At 38.1% G+C, this 12361-nt stretch overlaps 1 protein-coding gene across 1 annotated transcript; it reads left to right on the top strand.

Annotated features, from left to right (window-relative positions):
• Window positions 1-842: 842 nt before the first annotated feature.
• Window positions 843-10679, top strand: LOC148043285 (acetylserotonin O-methyltransferase-like). The gene is made up of 8 exons (XM_087726188.1): window positions 843-969; window positions 1976-2150; window positions 3186-3315; window positions 6271-6339; window positions 6782-6900; window positions 7704-7844; window positions 8034-8156; window positions 10471-10679. The coding sequence occupies exons 1-8, from the start codon at window positions 898-900 to the stop codon at window positions 10677-10679; spliced, it is 1038 nt and encodes a 345-aa protein (XP_087582314.1). The 5' UTR covers window positions 843-897.
• Window positions 10680-12361: the final 1682 nt, after the last annotated feature.

Genomic DNA, 12361 nt, shown 5'->3' with positions numbered 1-12361 from the left:
AGGTATGGAGATCCAAGGGACAGATACTCTGAAGGGAGAATTTGGGGTGGGGTGGGGGAGCCCTACCTCTAGGGTTCCCAAGAGAAATAAGTTCTGGCAGACATGGAGTTAATGGATAAAGGGCATTAAAGATGAGAAGCAGTCATTTAACTTGAACATATATAAAGAAATGCTTAAGATGCTTGGCTGGAAATGAACAAATCCCTTTCAGGATTTCCCTTTCTTTCACTGTGTTTGCTTTGTTTGTGGGGATGGCCTCATATTCTCTCTGGATTGTTTTTATTGCTTGCCATTCAGATTGAACATTTACATCTTAGAAAGGCAGCTCCATCCTCCAAATTTATATTTTTTAGAGCTATGTCATGGTTTTCTTAAGGTGTGCCAACCAGACCTGCATATAAGCTTCCTGGTTTTCAGGTCTCTCCATGAGAGCACCTGTTCTCTAATACCAGGGCAGCTTTATTTATTCAGGAGCATTTGCTGAAATAGCAGTAATAGCAATAGCAGTAGACTTATATACCGCTTCATAGGCCTTTCAGGCCTCTCTAAGCGGTTTACAGAGAGTCAGCATATTGCCCCCAACAATCTGGGTCCTCATTTTACCCACCTCGGAAGGATGGAAGGCTGAGTCAACCCTGAGCCGGTGAGATTTGAACCGCTGAACTGCTGATCTAGCAGTCAGCCTGCAGTGCTGCATTTAACCACTGCGCCACCTTGGCTCTAGAAAGACTCTTGAAAACCTTCTAAGTGTGCCATTGTTCTCTCTTTATTAATGCTTTCCATACTTTATCCTGGGACATCTTATGGACACCTATATTTTGCCATTTTTACACTCAGGAATACCAAATATTTTGGCTGAAGGAAGGTTCTTTTGGTCAACGAGAGAAGCCAAGAACAATGAGTTCACTAGAAGAAATTGAAAACATTCAAACATTGTTTAGCTACCAGCATTCATTTATAACTTTTAAGGTAAGATGGGTTAGTATTTCCAAATATGAACACTTAACTTTGAAAATACAAAAGACCTTCCATTTCTCAGCTTCTTAATGGTTTAAAAACAATAGAATCGCCAAAGTTTATGTTGTAATCAAAGAGTCAGCTATTAAATGGCTGCAAGATTTTTTCTTGTGTCTTCTGAGCGGACAAGCTTCATTGGATATCTCTAGGTTAGTTTCCTGGCTCAAATATGCTCTTCTTTTGCCAATAAGAAACTAAAAATAAGTTTATAAAATTTGATTACACCATGATAGGTGTAATAAGGTAAATTCCTTAGTAGGTTTTCATAACATCGTTTTTTATTACCAGATGATTAAAGCTTCATGTTTGTTACAGAATTTCCACATCCTGTGGACTAACATTGATCTCCACGAATAATCTTCCACCAATTTACTAAATAATCTAGTGACTGTATATTTTCCTGCATGTTTTAACTCTAATCTTGCAACAAAAACTAGATGTGGGGTTTCAGCAATGTTTACTATAATAGATAGGAGGTTCAACATTTATTATTGTATTAATTTAATTAGTATTCATAAAGCATTAAACAATTTTAACTCTGCAAACTATTGTGACAATAAGGTGAATAATACTTCTTAATAGTTGTGAAAACAATAGAATCACCAAAGTTTATGTTGTAATTTGCTAAAGAATTTAATGATTGTACATCCTTCTTCATGTTTTTGACTCTAATATTGCAACAAAGTCTATATCTGTCCTATATCTAATCCCTGAGTTTAGAAATTTATTTGCTAAATTTGGGTTGAATTTATTTCAGGAAATTTTGAATTCTAAATGTGGGGTCTCAACAGTGTTTATTATAGTAGAAGGCAGCTTCAACATTTATTCTTGTATTGGTTTAATTACATGTATAGCCCTGCTTGATTCGTTCTTCGGTAAACCACACAAATAGATTCTGGGATTGTTGGATGTGAACTGAGAGGAAAGCCATGGCTTTTTTCATGCTGTTTCCTCCTAGATCATTTCAACTGCCTGTGAACTGGGTGTCTTTGATCTGCTGAGAGAGTCGAGGGAACAGCTGTCTTCCACAACTATTGCGGAATGCTTGAGCACCAGCCCCATCGGGATGCAGAGGCTGATGGAGGCCTGTGTGGGGTTAAAGCTCCTGACACTGGAGTGCAAAGATGGCAAAGGTAATCTTGTGAAAAGGAGGGCGCAAATGGAATGGCCATCAATTATTCCATAATAATAGGCAATACATGACTGCACCTGATGAGCTTGACAGATCCAAGAGTTTGCAGAAGGGGGGATTCCAGAAATCACATGCCAGAAAGCTGGTACAGTGAGACCTTTGGGTCCTAAATGGCTCAGACCATGAACAATGTGAGTGTCGACTGAAAAATCCGCTAAATCCACTTCACTCGGGTCACAAACACATCCTCGGGTGCCGAATAAACATAGCCCCAGTGATTTTCCATTCCGTGCCATTTTCTTTAATGTGTGCGCCTGCGCAGTCTGTCTTTCTTCTGGTCATGACCAAATTGGGTGCTGACCGAAGTCTGGAACGGATTACAGTCGACACCCGAGGTCCCACTGTATGGTATGTAGTAACTGGATTTGTGTCTGTATTTTTATGTGTTGATCACTTTATCACTTTCTTTGAGATTTGGTCCAGTCTGCTTCACAGCAACTTTTTGGTCTTACCACTGTTTTATATCCATTCTTGGAAAGTCATATAAACCAGAAGAGTAAAACTTTGGCATGTTGAGTTGGTGTCCCTGGTTATTCCAAAACAAAACCAACGTTGCTTCCAAACCATGACCATTACTGTACTATGGGACTGAACCAATTTTCAAAATGAAATTATATCCAAATTCTAAATCAGATGAAATGTGGAGGGGGAAAGACAGCCATTGCACTTGGCCAAATGACAGGTCCTTGCAGATTCTGTGGCAAGGTTTTCAGAAGAGGTTTACTACTGGCTCCTTCCTAGAGTTGAGAGAAAATGACCAGCGCAAAGAGCTGGCTTTGTGTCTAATATGACACAGGACTTATAGTCTCCAAGAAATTTAGCATCATACCTTAACCACTACATCAAACTGGCTCTCATATTATTTTGATATGCTTGAGATAAATACAGCATAATCTGTTTTTAAAGAAGTAGACTAAGACACTATAGTGAATTGAAAGATAATTTACATGCAATGATAACAGTATTTTTTTTTTAGATCTTTATGGAAACACAGACTTTACCAATCTCTACCTGGTCAAATCAAGCCCAAAGTCTCAGTATCAATCCATAACATTCCAATCTGAAGTTCTGTATCCATCAATGCAATATTTGTCTGATGCTGTAAGGTAAACAAATCCAGCAGGGTGCTAGTAAACCAGAATAAATAAAGTTAGAGCATGAAAAATCATCCTTCACATTCTGGATGTTGAATATAACATTAACACACATATTTCCTTAATTGCAATGGCACTGGATTATTATCACTGAATTTTCCCGATCACATAAAAAGAAATTATTTCATATGTTCCTTCTCTTAAAAAAATCAAGGACCATGTTCTCCCTTTCTGGGTTGTTTTAGAGTCTCTCTCCTCCCATTTCAAAACATGAGATATACACTATTGTTGTAAAGTCCTACATAGGGACATGTGTTATTATTTCCTCACAGCTTTAATCAGATCTCAGTTAATTAGTATTAAAATATTCAATAGCAGCATTAACAGAATCAGGTTGATCATGAATGCTCTCATAAAAATTATGTTGAGCTGTATCTGATTATTCCTTGGGTTGGAGACTCACAAATCTCAGATCTATGGAGAGCAGGTATCCAAACAGTAAGAAAAAAGGAAAAAACCAGAATAAAGTTGTTGTTCAATAACAATTGGTTTCTTATTTCTTCATAAAAATGTGTTTCCTTTTGCCAACAAAACTATGACCATCTTCATATAGTCACCATATCCTGAACTGACTTAAGGAGTTATTATCCTTTAATGGTACACTTAAAGACATTATTTAATAAGGAAATTATTCATTAATCCTTATTAAATTGGAATTCTCTAAATCATATGTGCCAAAATAAAAATACAACAGCGGTAAATTACAGACAGCCATTATGTTGCTCCTCAGAATTTCCCCTCTATTGTAATTGGTACCAACATTAAAAAGTTTTACACAAGAAAAACTGAACAGAAACCCAAACTCTAATAATAAAAGCCAGAAAAGGAAACATTTAGAGTTATGCCATGGAGTCATTTCATTAAGAAGAACTGAGATTAAAGTTTATGACTGATCGGTAACCTTTTGTAAATAGGAGGACTGGAGTTACTGGCTTGAATGATGTTTTCAGATGTATGTTATGGGATTTAACAATATTCAGCTAATTTTTCTGTAGCGCTAACCCTCGTAAGGGCCCCTGGAGTCTGGGTTCTCCTGGCCCTCTCCATATGGCTGCCAGTCCAATCTGGTCCCTCTCTGATGCACTTCAACTTCCCAGGATCAAGTGATGGGGTAGTGGTCAGCCTCCTCTCAGCAGGCAGGTCACGAATGGGGTGGTATTCAGGTGGCTGCTTGGAGCTTCTTCCTCTTTCTCTATCTTCACTCTCTCCTGAACTGTCTGCTGGGCTCCCCTTCCACAGCCTCTGCTCCTTCGTAGTTTCCTCTGCTTGCCTCCTTTCACTCAAACTCTTCTCTCCCTGAAGCTTGGCCCACAGAACCCGCTGCTACATCCTATTCCCTTATCTCCCTCAGGCTTGGCCCACAGAAGACTCTGCTGTCCTATTCCCCTATTTCCCCCCTTTTTCCCTTGGTCTCACTTCCACTCTCCCTGATTCCTGCTCCTTTCCTCCCCTTTCCTTTTTTTTCCTCTTCCCCCAGCCAAGCCCCTCCTTTCCCCTCTTGTACTCCCTCTGTCCCCTCTGCTTCCTCCCAAACCCTCCTTTTATTCACTCCTCTCCTCCTGCTACATTTCAAAGAAAAATAAACAATGAAAATAGTGGTGTATTTTAATAATCTGCTTATTATATATAAGCATTTGGGTGTTAACATAATTTTTAAAATGTGAAAATGTCATCATATTCCCTGTTACAAGTTCAAGCAGCAATTAGACTGGAATTTCCATCACTAAGTGATGCCGTCATAAAGTGTGCTGTCAGGTGAATGTTCCTTAGCAACTGTTATTCTAGCAATCTCAGTTTCCATTGTTATGTGAGGACTGTAGTTAATTGAGCAAGACCTTCATGTGAATGTGACTTCCAACTTCCAGTCATAAACACCATTAATTCAATATTGTTGAAACTATGAATGGTTGCCAAACAAATTGTTGTAACCTGAGGACTATCTGTATATCACTCCAGTCTTCATCAGGTAGACCTTCCCTGTCTTGTATGCTAACTACTAGAATGACGATCCCCACCATATTAAAACTCTACAGGTTTTAGAAACCACTTGATTTAGGAACACTCTATTTGCCTTCAAGGACTGCAAGGAGATCAACTCAGTCCATCTTAAAGATAATCAACTCTGACTATTCTTTGGAAGATCAGATACTGAAGCTAAAGCTCAAATACTCTGGCCACCAAAGGAAAAGAGAGGCCTCACTGAAAAAGACAGAGATGCTGGAAAGACTGAAGGCAAAAAGAGAAGGGGATGATGGATGAGAATAGTTAGATAGTGTCAGCGGCTTAATGAATATGAGTTTGGGCAAACTCAGAGAAACAGTGGAGAATAGGGGGACCAGTTGTGCTATGCTCCATGGGGTTGTGAAGGATCAGACACAAACTAGTGACTGAACAAGTATTTGAGCTACTCTATCCGATATAAATCTTAAAACAAAAAGATTTCAGGTTTTTCTTTTAATCTACAAATACATCAACAATGAATTCATAAACCTGCTGAATTGAGATTGCCTCTGAATCTTCCTTTAAACCCAAATTATTAAATTAACACTTTTTTAAAAAAATAGAGAAAACAAAGAATTTGTACCTGGTTAAAAAGACAGCAGTATAGAAGTGAGTTGGGTTCATTACCCTCATCAACTTTCTTCAACTAAGCTACCTAAACTATTTCAACTAAGCAATCTAAACTACCAGCCTGGTGTTCTTTAAGGCTTATTTCATGATAGAGATGCATAAGATCGTTTTGCACCATACTTGAGAAAGTAAAGGAGTACTGGCTTAATAAGGAAACCTTTATCATAAAATCTGATCTTTGAAAATCCTGTAAGACATTCAGGATCTACTTCTATGCAGAAGAAAATGCTAGGAGGATTGTTTTGTTTCTTTCTAACATTTTAAAAATTCTTTTAGGACAGGAAAAAATCAGATACCATCAATATATGGCTCTCCCTCAAACAAGATGTATGAGGTCATGAACAGGTAATATTTTTATTTTAGAGAATGGTCATTAGAGTAATTATTTTGTGGGAAACTAACCAATATGATTAATCTTCACACTGTCATAATTTTCTCCATCATATGATCCTGACTCATCACCATATTCAACTTCTCTTTTATGGCACTGGAATATTGTTGGGGCACATCTAATTGACCAGGTGTTTCTTTTTTTATACAAAGCACAGTTCTGCAGTTAGAGCACCTACGCGAATCTGCTTTATTTCCAGAACATTATAACATGGTCAACCAAAATTGTAGGACTGTTCCATGTATCACATGCAGATTTTTCCAAATTCTGATTAACATCATTTAAGTGATGTTGTAAAAAGAATTCCTTTAATTCAAACATAAATAGATATGTAAAAACAATTACAACAATAGCATTTCATAAAGTTATATTTAGAGATGTTTATTTTAATTCTAGATCAAAGGAAGAGTTACAAACCTTCTCCAATTTCATGAAGGAAATCTGGCCTGTGGTAGGAAGAGAAGTGCTTTCTGCCTTTGACCTGTCCCAGTTCCCACTCATTTGCGATCTGGGTGGTAAGTTCAGCCAGCGCTTTGCCATCTTCTTCACATGTTGGGACAATGGGCTGGATGGGTTCTTAACTTCTCTTACAAATTTTTTCATCTGCATTTGGAAAAGGAGAAATCCTTAGGAGATCAAAAACCACTTTAGGATGTCTATAGCAGACTCTGAGGAATAGTCCTGTTTTAGAGATGATTAACTGTCACTTTGACCTGATACAATATTACAGTCAGTGGAGAAATTGGCAGAGGCTGTTTGAAAAGGGGAAACATTTCTGAAAAGAAATCAGTTTTCTCCTCTTCCAGTGCTGACCTAGTTGGAAAGAAACTGGAATCAGAGCATACCAGTAGCAGCTCATGAATAAAGGATCCTAAAACTGGATTTGCCTGAGAACATTTGGGGGACTGAAGATGATGTGGGATTTAGTCCACTTTGAAATTACGTTTTTCACTGTTCAATCTGCACTGAATGGTGGTGTTTTTGGATATTTGGCATATTTAGTGCATCCATCCTGAGGAACTCTCATAGAATGGAGGACCATAACAGTTGAAACCGACCTTGGAGGTCTTCTAATCCAAGCAGTATAGCCTACACCATTTCAGACAAATGTTTCTTCAATCGCTTCTTAAAAACCTTCAGTGTTGGAGAACTAACAACTTCTGGAGGCAAGTTGTTCCACTGATTAATTATTCTCTGTCAGGAAATTTCTCCTTAGTTCTAGGTTCCAATTACAGGCAGGTGGAAGCAGACAAAAAAGTGGGATATGTACAAAATTTTCTTCTGCAGTTACTTAATTACATTTTGTGCTGTCTTTAAGGAAACACTGATGGTTTAGCTAAGGAATTGACTTCATTCTACCCAAAATGTACTGTGACCATTTTTGACCTCCCTGAAGTAGTGGAAGCCTCCAAGAACCATTGTTTGCCTTCAGAAGAGACCAGGATCACTTTCCATGCAGGTAAAAGATGTGATGTTCCATGTGGGATGAACTCATGTCTTGCTAAGCACAAAAAGCTTTTAAGGAGAGGAGATTATTCTGTCAGAATAATTATTTATTTATTATTTATTTAATAAATTTATAGGCCGCACAATCCCGAAGGAATCCGGAAGACATGGAGCTTTATGAGATTTTACTTATTTCTCGTAGGTGATTTTTTTAAAGATCCCATTCCTGAAGCGGACCTCTACATTATGGCCAGGATTCTGCATAACTGGTCGGACGAGAAATGTTTGCAGCTGTTATCCAAAGTTTACCAGGCCTGCAAACCTGGTAAGTATTCTTTAATCATAGAAAGTTAAATCTGCTAAGGAACTGGCAAAGTTCATACTTGGGTCAAGTTTTGAACTCCCCTAAATCTGGTGTCATTGCAAATTCACCATCCAGTTTTCCTGGGCATTCAACTGGCATCTTAGAATAACTTATTTAGCTGCAGGCCAGAAAAATTCTGGTTCCAGTGTGACCCTTCCAGCTATTTCTGCTATACAACCCAAACAGCTTTTGTTGTGCAAATCAGATACATTTCTATTTTAGTTGCTGTGCTACAAATGAAAAAGAACTCTCTTTATGTCCCTGTGGCTCTTTACCCGTTCTTGGACTTTACTGCCTAGATATATGTTTGCAATCATTCTACATTTGCTGCAAAAATGACTACATTGATAAGTAATAACTTCTTCATGGTGGAAGATTATAATAATAATAACCCCAGTGCGCCCCTACCTTGGTGTGGTTGTGGGGCTTATATGCTATGATGAAACTGAGGGCTATGCCAGAGGATCAACCATGCTGGATGGTTTCATCAGGGGAGTCAGACAAAGAATGTCTCTCCCCTAAAAAATATGGTGAGATGTAAATTACAGAAACCTGTACCAGTTCAGTGGTGTCTCAGGTCAGCAGGGACCATGCTAGGTGATAGAGTCCTTGAACATCTGGTGAAAACTGGGCTATAGGACTCAGGACTGTTGGCTGAGTAACTAGGACCAGCAGCTGCAAAACTACTGGAAGGAAAAAAAATGTTTAACTATTGCTAATATGCAGTGATTGGAAACAAAGAAATAATGATGTTATTACAGGTCAAGTCAAACAAGATGATGATATTTTAAATTAATGCACCAGTTCTGAAAAGAACAACATCCAGAATCAGAAATAACAGAACGGAGACTAGTATATCAGTGACAATTTATAATATGAAATAAGGTATTCACAGAAACGGAATTGGAAGAACTGGGGAAAACTTCCCAGGGCAAAGAAATCAAGAGGCTCTGCAGAAGTAACACAGACTATAGAGTCAATCAAGTCAGGGAGAGTTGCCAGTAAGAGGAAGACAGAACAGCTATAGAATTATTTTCATTTGGAAACCAGGCACCTTCTCTGCCCCAGAAAGAACAAAGCTATCTAACTAAAGAAGTAGAAGAATTGAAACAAAGAATAACTGGGCATCTAAAACAACACAAAGACAACAGAATAAGGTTGCCTGTGTTGAAACGTGTTCCAAAGAAACAGCTAGCACAAACATTTAAAGACGCCAATATCAAATATATGCACCAGCTCACTGCAAGAAGCAAACCAACAAATGTACATCACAGCTATAAGTATAACTGAATAGGTTGTGTTATCACTATTTGTAGCCTTCCCAGCTGGCTAATGACAAGAAAAGTCAATGGAGAAGCCAGATTTGTTTAATGATGACACGATTCACTTAACAACTCTGGCAATAAATGGAAAACTCACTTAATAACTGTCTTGCTTAACAACAGAAATTTTGGGCTCATTTTGGTCATATTTTGAGGACTATCTGGAAGGAATAGAAAAGGGGAATGACAAGACAAACTATTACATGGTACACTAAAATTAAAAATATTCAGCAATGGCCAATGGCTTAGACAAGATAATTTTAATAGAGACAAAAGGACCAATTCTGACTGCTCAAGACCTAACCCTTAAGAAGAAATGCATTCAAAGCCAGAATTGAGAAGAGAACAATAGACAGCAAATGCCACCTGTACAAAAAAGGTGAAGAAGCAGTGGATCACCTAGTTGGCTACTGCAAGACTATCACAAAGACTGACTACAAATAAAAGCATGACAAAATAAGAACAATGTTGCATTGAAATATGTGCAAAAATACCATTTGCTTCAACCAAGAACAAATAGAAAATGAAGAAGCTAAAGAGCTCTGGGACTTCAGAATTCAAACAGAAAGGTACCTGCCACATATCATCCCAGACCTAGCAACTGTTGATAAGAAAGATAAAAAAGTATGCAAAGTAGACCTTGCAAAACCTGGGGGCAACAATGTAGAACAGAAAAAGCTTTACATGGTCAATGTCTTCAAAAGATTGAGAGAAGCCTTGCATAATACTGTATTTAAAATATCTGCAAATTGACAAACTATCCAAGAACAACAAAAAATTGACCTGTATTGTCTATTGGCAAGAATATATGTAACATATTTGAAAGAATGATTCATAACGTACAATTTGGGTATTTTCAAAATGTTATGAAATGTTCATTGGCTGCTGAAATAAGTACTATAGCAGCATTTTCTCATTTCTAAATATATATATTGAAATTTATTTTGAAACAGGTGGTGGTGTCTTAATAGTGGAAATGCTTCTTGATGAAGATAGAAGAGGGCCTTTAGCAACCCACTACTACTCGATATTAATGTTGCTCTACACTGAAGGGAGAGAATGGTCAGCATCTGAGTTTAATGTGCTCCTCTGCAAAGCTGGTTTCCAAACAGTTGAGTTAAAGAAAGGAAGCCTCTTTCATAGTATTCTAGGAAGAAAATAATGTTGTCCTTGATTGCTTCCTGTTAAATGTTTAAGAGGAAATTGCAGAATAAAAGGGTTGATTACAAATATATTCTATTCTTTTTCCATGTCCACAGATTACATAGCTGATCCTTTTCTTATTACAAAATGGTTTCGCCATAATTAGAGATCCCTGTTCATGGCTGCAAAAATCCTGAGAACCAATTCTGGGCAATAAAGAGATAGATGAAACTCTTATCATATGACAAAAAATAATCTCCTTATAGATATTTAGTTCTTCCAATTCTTACTTACAAAGGCAATCTTCTTATACACATTAAACAAACAACAGAGTACAAGAGGAAATCTGAAGTCCAGATCAGGACTCTAACCTACACATATTGCTTTGCTAATTCAATATTGACAGCTCCTCTAAAAAGCATTTAAGCACGAGAAATTCTGCAACACACCGGATGCAATAGCTGTTGCACCACCGTTCTTGATGGTTGGTATGATATGTTTCTGCTGATATGCTGTATTTGGTTTTCACCAAACATTATGCATTATGGATAAACATCTCCATTTTGGTCCCATCTGTCCAAAGGAAAATAGCCCAGGGGTCTGGTGATTTGTTCAGATGGAACTTTGCAAGTCTAAGCCACACTACCATGTTCTTTTTAGAGAGAAGAGACTTTCTTCTGGCAGCCCTTTCAAACAGACCATAATTGTTCTGCCTTTTTCTAATTGTAGAAAACTGCCATGAACTTTAAAATTTAACATGCTAATTGAGGCCTGTAGAGTTTGAGATGTAATTCTTGGATTTTTTGCAATTTCTCTGAAAATTGCACAATCTGACCTTGGGATGAATTTGCTGGGACATCGACTCCTAGGAAGATTGATAACTGTCTTGAATGTTTTCCACTTGTGAATAATCTTCCTCACTGTAGAACAATGGACTTTAAATTGTTTCAAAATGGCCTTATAAGCAGAGGTGGGCTGCACATACATTAACAACCAGTTCGCTAGAAATGTGAGTGCGCACTTTCCTCACGCAGGTGCCTTCCTCACTTTCACACGGCTTCAAACACACAGCAAATCTTCTCAGGCAGCCACAGTGAGTATAGCAGTGGAGGAGTAGCAATCATCTGTCCTTCGTGGGGAACAAAGCCAGAGAGGGGGATAAATAGGACAGGCTGGCACCGGGGCGGGTGGGCAGGCCCAGCTGGTGGTCGGAACTACCGGTTCTCCTGAACCAGTCCAAACCACCAGCAGCCCACCTCTGCTTATAAGCCTTCCTGGATTGATGAGCAGCAACAATTGCTTCTCTAAGAGCATTGCTGATAGATCTTTACCCATCGGCATTCTGTTAACACATACAATACCTCAATGCTGGAAACCAGCAACCTCCTAAATTTTGTCTTTGATAGAGGTAGTCACACTTGCTGACGATCAACTAATAAAGGGCACTAGATTAGCAGTGTCTTGCTGCTACTTAGTGTCTTCATTCCTATGAAAGCAGTAAGGGTATACTTAATTTTCCATACATGGCTTCTCCATTTTGCCTTTCTTTTTGTAAAATAAATTATGACATGGTGTAATACATCATATGTTGTTGTTCATCTAAAGTTGTATTTACCTACTTTTAAGAACTGCAAAGGGCCAGTTGATTTTTGCTATGTCGTGATACTTAAAACCACGAACCTCAAAGACAGTGTGCTTTCT

This window comes from Thamnophis sirtalis, unplaced genomic scaffold (genome assembly GCF_051295495.1).
Source record: "Thamnophis sirtalis isolate CommonGarterSnake01/CBP01778 unplaced genomic scaffold, rThaSir2_p1.2 scaffold_12, whole genome shotgun sequence".
NCBI classification, from domain to species: domain Eukaryota; kingdom Metazoa; phylum Chordata; class Lepidosauria; order Squamata; family Natricidae; genus Thamnophis; species Thamnophis sirtalis.
Note: the sequence above shows the minus strand (reverse complement) of the source record. Positions and strands in the feature narration are given on the sequence as shown.

Excerpts from the sequence above, each read along its gene's own strand:
- LOC148043285 (XM_087726188.1), top strand. The coding sequence starts at position 898 with ATGAGTTCACTAGAAGAAATTGAAAACATTCAAACATTGTTTAGCTAC. Across the intron at positions 6,340-6,781 it reads ATGTATGAGGTCATGAACAG|ATCAAAGGAAGAGTTACAAA; the intron begins GTAATATTTTTA and ends TTTTAATTCTAG. Across the intron at positions 7,845-8,033 it reads CAGGATCACTTTCCATGCAG|GTGATTTTTTTAAAGATCCC; the intron begins GTAAAAGATGTG and ends TATTTCTCGTAG.